Raw genomic sequence first — 7,381 nt, forward strand, 5'->3', positions numbered from 1 at the left:
AAAAAGAATTTGAATGAGAGTGAATAATACCTGGAGAATAACGTGTTTCCCCCTTTAAATATAATGGATGGTTGGTAACGACATGTATGTGAGATGCGGTTGGTCGTTGGATTGATTCAGGGAGATTAACATAGTAATTTCGTGAAAGATATTCTGTAACATGGAGGAAAAACGAGGCTACTTACTTTTACCATGACATCCACTTATCTTGCTATTGGACTTTTGCTTATTGGACCTTGCAGCTAGCTCAAAATAATAATTTATAAAAATATATTTTAGAAAATAAATTTCGAATATCTTGGAGTATTTTATGAGTATCAATATCCAATGTATTCAAATTTCAATATTTTTCTCCTTTTATATTATCCACACTTCTTAGAAAAAATACTCTCTCTAAGTTATAAAACATTTGAAATTTTTTATACGAATTATGAAACATAATTAATTTTGTATGATTGAGAAAAATTATGTATGACTTTACAATTTCGTTTTTTATTTATTACCTATAAAAGAGAAATTTAAATAATTAGAAATATAAATAATAATAAATGCTAAACGGTAATGTTAAATTAAAGTTTTAAAATAATTTATAGTTTGGGACAATATTTTTCTTTGGTAAAATGGGGGATACAAATATGAAAGTAAACAAATGAAAGTAACAATAGGCTTATAAAGTTAGTACAAGCTAACCTTATCCTTGACACCTGTCAAACCAAAACCCTCAACTCAACAATGGATGCTTTACTCCAATAGTTACATTGTTCCAATTCCTTTCTCAACTCTTCATCTTTCACAAACTCAATGGCTTCTACTACACCTTCTGTTTCCTCTTACATCTGCACCAGAATCTACAACCTTTCATCCACACACTCTTCCATTTCTCTCACCACAAACTTCCCTCAAAGACCCATATCCTATAAACCCCTCAATCTCATCCTCAAGTCTCAAAGTTTCACTCTTTCCCCTCTCACACTTCAATCTCTTCAACCCCTATTCGCTGCAGCAGATGCATTTGAAACTAATGTAGACACCACAGTTTCTCAACAAGAGGAACAAGAAACAGAAACAGAACAGGAAACATCTGATGAACCAAAGAAAGAGGAAGAACAGAAAGTGTCAACCTCAGACAATGCTGGAAGACTCTACGTTGGAAATTTGCCGTTTCGAATGACTTCTGCTAAATTGTCTGAGATCTTTGCAGAAGTTGGCAATGTCGTCTCTGTTGAGGTTTTTTCTGTCATTTTGTTTTACATAATTTATTTGATTTTTTTACTATTCAATTGGAAAATTCAATTTTTTTATGTGGATTTTATTTCAATATGATATTTCTGTGTTTTATTTGATTGAATTATATAGGTGGTGTATGATCGAGTTACCGCCAGAAGTAGAGGATTTGCATTTGTTACAATGAAGAGTGTTGAAGATGCTAAAGCAGCAATTCAAATGTTTGATGGTTCTGTAAGTCTTCTACAATAGCTTGTAATTAGTTTGTTTTGATTCATTTATGCTCATCAAAGGTAGGGGTGGCAAAATGGATGGATTGGATGAATATGGATTGGATCGTTAATGGATGGATCAAAAACAATCCATTATCCATTAACAATCCACTAAAAGTTTTTTAAAAATATCCAATCCAATCCATCCATTAAGAATAAAAATCCATCCAATCCATTCATTATCATATTTTTAGTGGATGGATATCCATCCATCCTTTTTTTTTCTTTAAAATTATTTTTTTTAAAAAGTTTTTTACTTTTTTTTTAATAAAACAATATCAGTTTTTTTTTAAGAAAAATTATTTTTTTTCAAAAAAAAATATATTTTTGTATTTTTGAAAAAAATAATTTAATTTTTTTTTATATTCATAAAAAAAATAATTTAAATTTTTTTTATATTCGTAAAAAAACAATATCAGTTTTCTAATTTAAAAATAAGAATTTTTTTTATTTTTAAATTTTTGGAAAAAATCGATTTTTTGTATTTTCAAAAAAAAAAGTTTTTTTTCGAAAAAAAATTGATTTTTTTTCGAAATTTTTTTTTTTTTTTTTTTATAAAAAAGATTTAATATTTGAAAAAAATTATTTTTTTTAAAATTAGATAAAAAAATCCATTGGATCATTAAAATGTGTTGGATGGATTGGATCAATCCATGCTTATAAATGGATGGATTGGATCAATCCATTAACTTAATTTTTTATGTAGTGGATGGATTGGATGGATTTTTTGATGGATGGATTGGATGGATTTTCTCTTAATGGATCCAATTGCCACCCCTAGCTGCAAGGTCCAATAAGCAAAAGTCCAATAGCAAGATAAGTGGATGTCATGGTAAAAGTAAGTAGCCTCGTTTTTCCTCCATGTTACAGAATATCTTTCACGAAATTACTATGTTAATCTCCCTGAATCAATCCAACGACCAACCGCATCTCACATACATGTCGTTACCAACCATCCATTATATTTAAAGGGGGAAACACGTTATTCTCCAGGTATTATTCACTCTCATTCAAATTCTTTTTTCACTCTCTTATTGACGTAAGCATTGGAGTGTTAACGTTATAGGTCATCCCCTAATCCACCGCATAAGAAGCCTTAAACCACCATAGTTCACTGTGAATTCAACCTCTATAATCTTCATATTGTTATAGAGCAGAACATTGACGCCGTTTCTAGGAATCAAATTTTGATTCATATGATTTTCACGATTCACCGCTTATCAATTCAATTGAATCAGATCCACATCTCCTTTGATTAAAGCATAAATCATTGTCTCTAGACCGATTCCTCCAAGTTCAAAACTCCTTCCATCTGACACCAGAAGATGGCAGTTTCGAAAGCTACTTGTTCTGCCGCTCAACTAAAAGTAGTTGTGGTCTTCAAAGTTGTTATAATCCTCCGACTCCTCCTCTTCGAGGGAAGAACGTTCAAGTCTTGACAACGACTCCCTTCGTTCCTCCACCGTCAGACCTTGTTCAACCCAGGACAAATTCAAGAGTGCCTCAACTTCCTCCTTTCATCGGATCCACTCCAGAATTCCATTTAGGCAAACATTCCTTCAGACCTACGTTACTTCCTACTACCGAATGCAAAGCACATTGCGATTTTCTGTGATATTATGTACTCAGATCTCTTCAAAAAGATGGGATTGAAGAAAGAAAAGTTGTGGCCCTATTAACGTTCCTATATGTAGGTCGTCAACGACATAATGACTCGCCATTGAGGATACATAGAGTTGATGGTTACTCTAAGGAAGGGAAGAGATACCATGACCATCGTTGATTCTCAGAAGATTTTTTGGGAAAGAAATGCGTAGAAGAAGATAACAAAAGTTGCAAAAGCTCTATAAGGTTTTGCTTTCTTTTTTCAGGGGAGGAAAGGATGAAAGAGAAGAGGGTTGAAGAAAAAGCGTTTAAATAGCCAAAAGGGGAAGAGAACATTTCAGGTTTCCTTCCAATATTTTGGACAAATGGCACGTTCAGATCGATAGTTGGCCCTAAGAGTCATGGGAAAAGATGATAATAATGAAATTAAATGATTTCCTTTTAATTTTATGTAAGTTAATTCACTACTACAAAAAACACATCTAATGTCAGACACGAAATGCATTTAACCTCAGCTACATAGGCGAGGTAACGAAAGGCGTCATGAAAAGTGATAATTTTACCCCTAGATTTCTGAATAATTAAGGGGTAAAGTTATCTGCACACGGGTTCGATACCCAACATTTGCATTTTTTATTATTTTAAGAACTGGATGGTGTGCCTAATATTAACTCTCGGTGTTGTGTAGAACCGAGGTAATATCTCTATGTTATTACCTCAGTTTTATGTAAAAATCGAGAGAATACGTTTTTTTAATACTATTGATGCACTTGTATTACAGAACCATATTACAGAGTATAGAACCATATTTTGGAGATTCCTAAAACATAAACATTGTACATTTTGTCAAATTCTCAATCTGAAACATTGTACCACAAATGTTCAATGTTAACACCAAATGCAAACCCAAAACGGAACACACTATATAATTTTACAACAAAACTAAAATAAATGATTAACCAACAAAAGAAATAACCAAAATGGAAAATTTTGTAGTTTGTCCAATAGGATTTGTCACTGGTCGTTAAACACCTATATTTTGAACAACATTTGAAACTAATTAGGATAATCAACAACAACTTTAAATCTATAGTACAAGGAATAAAAAAGAGTAAAATGAATAATTATAAATTACTAAGCGATATAAAACATTTACTTACTAGTTTTCTCATATCCTCTCTTCATGATCACGACGAATATCATGCACATTACCTAAATTATTTTCTTCAGATGATTGATGTACATACATTGCTAAACAAGGGGTCTCGTAGTTAAAATATTAATTTTCATTAGTACTATCAGGAAGATGTTTTCCTTGAAGAATAATTAATGATCTAGTGCTAGCAGGATCAATGACATAAAAAACTTATTTTGCCTAGATTGCCATGATGAATAGTTTGTTCATATAAGTTACCTTTCAAAGATCAACCTATGTTAATCCTAATTCAAAATTTTCTACACCAGTGTTATTGTCAATCCACTTGCACTTAAAAAAGGCACTTTAAAAAGAAACATAGTTAATCTCCAAAATCTCCTTAATTACCCCAAAGTACGCTCTAGATGCTAGTACAAGATTGTTGACTTTGGAACTAGAAAAGTACATGGATTCAGCCTCAACCATAACCCCCACTATTTTGCATGGTGCTACAATTATCCTTTGATTTTGTATAGAATGAATATTTAGTAATGTCGTATGCACTCAAAGTAATTACATTAAACTTAGGCATACTGACAACCATTTAATTGTATATGATAGGCTACTCTCTTTAAAAACAATTTCATTAACCAATTTATGAAAGCTTTGTTATGCTATATCAACAACCATCTTTCATTCATCCGGGAGAATTTTTCCTTTATAAGACTTTTGTGAGCGGTCAAGTAAGGTTGAACTTCACTAAGGTTATTCAATATATACAAATATGCTACAAAAACTACTTCCTGGTTAAATGTATTAACATTTAAACCTTGAATACCTCTACCATAATAATATCCATCATAACGAGACTCGGGAATTCCTATATAGTTCTCTTCAAACAAATAGTTTGTATAAAACTCAGTAGCTTATTCTGTGATTTACCCTTCTACGATCGAAGCTTCTGGATGGTGATGATTCTTTGTATACCCTTTAAAAATCTTCATGTAACGCTCTACCAGATACATCCACCGTAAATAAACCATACCAAAAACTATAATCTCCCTTACTAGATGAACAAATAAGTGAACCATAATGTCAAAGAATTATGGAGGGAAAAACATCTCTAATTGACACAAGATAATTGCAGCTTCATGTTCCAAGTCGTGTAAATTTACAGGATCAATAACTTTAATACATATAGCATTGAAGAATAAGCACAATCTGGTTATAGTTAACTTTACATTTCTTGGTAAAATTCCACGAATAGCCACTGGTAGAAGTTGTTGCATCAAGACATGACAATCGTGAGATTTTAAGCCAACTAACTTGAGATAATTCATTGACACAAGTTTCTTCACATTTAATGACTAACTTTGATACCCTGCAAACATTCGGAAAAAACTTATTTTTTTAGATAGAGTGTGATATACTAGGGACAAATAGGTTATATTTCTTATTTCTTTGGGGCTAACTCTTTCCGTATACCCATCATAACCATACCTTCACATGATTTATTAGTATCTTTTGTCTTGCCTTTAATGTTGAGAAGTGTTCCAATCTGTCATACCCCAATTTTGTCTGGGCATATTTAAATTGTTATAGCATTGATTCCATTTTTATTTTTTGCATCATATACATAGCATGACATACATTCCATCATGAATAAATACCTAGAATATCAGTCAGGATAAATTTATTGAGAATACAGACCAATCAGTTGAATCATTTCTCAAGAACAGGCAAAATCAGCAGTGACTGTTTCGGTTATATCTTGACCCGCCTGAGCCTTTTAATCGGTGCAAATTTATTTTAGAATTCAAAGAAACGCTGTATTTTTTCAATAAGTATATTTTGTACTGATCATTTTAGTGTGTTCGAATTAATCTTTCGAACAAATTTACACCCGACTGGTAACTATAATCAAATCTTTTATTTCTTTATTCTAATAAACATATTAGAGTTTTTTTTATCATTACTATCTAAATTAAATTAAAGTTTAAGAAGTTTTAATGAATATATTTTAAAAATAAATAACTTATAGGAGTTATTAATAAAAAGGAAAATAAAAATTAAATGGGAACTTTGTCCCTTTCCGCGTCACTCATATAACAAACTCACACACTCATAATTTCACTCAAAAACCCACTCACGTGAATACCTGACAGCTCACAATCCCTCACTAAAAACTCACCTCACTCCCTCACTAAACTCCCACTCACAATCACTTTTCATCAGCTCTCTCTCCCCACTCTTCTTTCCGTTTTCCCTCACGCTACCTTCCTTCACCTCTCATCTTCACCATAAACACACAAAATCTCTCACCCACCCACGAATATCCAATCAATCTTCTCTCTCTCCATTGGAAAAAGCGCAGAAAATAAAAAGTAAAAGGAAAAAGAGGAACGCTTCCTCTTCTTGGAAACGTTTCTTCTTCTTCCAACAAACCACACAACAAGTCCACCCTCACATTCACTCAAAACCCCTCACCCACCCACCTTCTTCACGTTTCCACTCACTTGTGAAACTAAACCGACGCCGGCATCCTCCATCATCCGCCTCACAAACCCATCCGATCGCTACTCCGCCCCACCACTCATCTTCAAACCCTCAGCCGTTAACCTCATCCAACACCAAATCTACCACCGGTCCACCCTAACCTTCGCGACGCCTTCACCGGCGAAACCCTCACCAACCATCTTCCTCCGCAAATCCAGATCCCTCGTACCACTCACCACCGTCAACCAACATTAAACCCCAAAACGCTCTCCCAACCCCAACCGTCACCCACCTTCGATTCCAACCGCGAATCTCGTCGTGCACTTCCACCATTTTTGTCCTTCATCCTCAAATCTAACACCTGTTCCCTACGTCTCTGTCAAATCGTCGTCCATGCCGGAAAATTCTTCCATCGCTCATCTCCAGCACCACCGTTCAAGCTCACACGATACCGACGTCACCTTCCGAGTCCAAACAGCGACATAACTTCACAAATATCAGGTAGCAAGTAACGAGCCAACGAACGATGCTGCTTCGCGGTAATATCCGGAACAATTTTTCTTTGGCGTGAACTTTGTTGTTATTTTCGGCATTGTGTTTGTATAGACCGTCCATCTTAGGTTTATTTTGTGCTTGATTAGATTTTTTG

The 7,381-nt window shown here is 33.7% G+C and overlaps 1 protein-coding gene across 1 annotated transcript; it reads left to right on the forward strand.

Moving 5' to 3' along the window:
* Positions 1 to 614: 614 nt before the first annotated feature.
* Positions 615 to 1,514, forward strand: LOC127130407 (33 kDa ribonucleoprotein, chloroplastic). The gene is made up of 2 exons (XM_051059422.1): positions 615 to 1,227; positions 1,357 to 1,514. Exons 1-2 carry the CDS (start codon positions 802 to 804, stop codon positions 1,474 to 1,476), a joined length of 546 nt encoding a protein of 181 aa, XP_050915379.1. The 5' UTR covers positions 615 to 801; the 3' UTR covers positions 1,477 to 1,514.
* The last annotated feature ends 5,867 nt before the right edge of the window (positions 1,515 to 7,381 follow it).

This window comes from Lathyrus oleraceus, chromosome 3, assembly GCF_024323335.1.
Source record: "Lathyrus oleraceus cultivar Zhongwan6 chromosome 3, CAAS_Psat_ZW6_1.0, whole genome shotgun sequence".
Classification (NCBI taxonomy): domain Eukaryota; kingdom Viridiplantae; phylum Streptophyta; class Magnoliopsida; order Fabales; family Fabaceae; genus Lathyrus; species Lathyrus oleraceus.

Bases quoted from the DNA above. Each gene is read 5' to 3' on its own strand.
- LOC127130407 (XM_051059422.1), top strand. From the start codon at position 802: ATGGCTTCTACTACACCTTCTGTTTCCTCTTACATCTGCACCAGAATC. The intron at 1,228-1,356 runs GTTTTTTCTGTC...TGAATTATATAG, and splicing joins GCAATGTCGTCTCTGTTGAG to GTGGTGTATGATCGAGTTAC.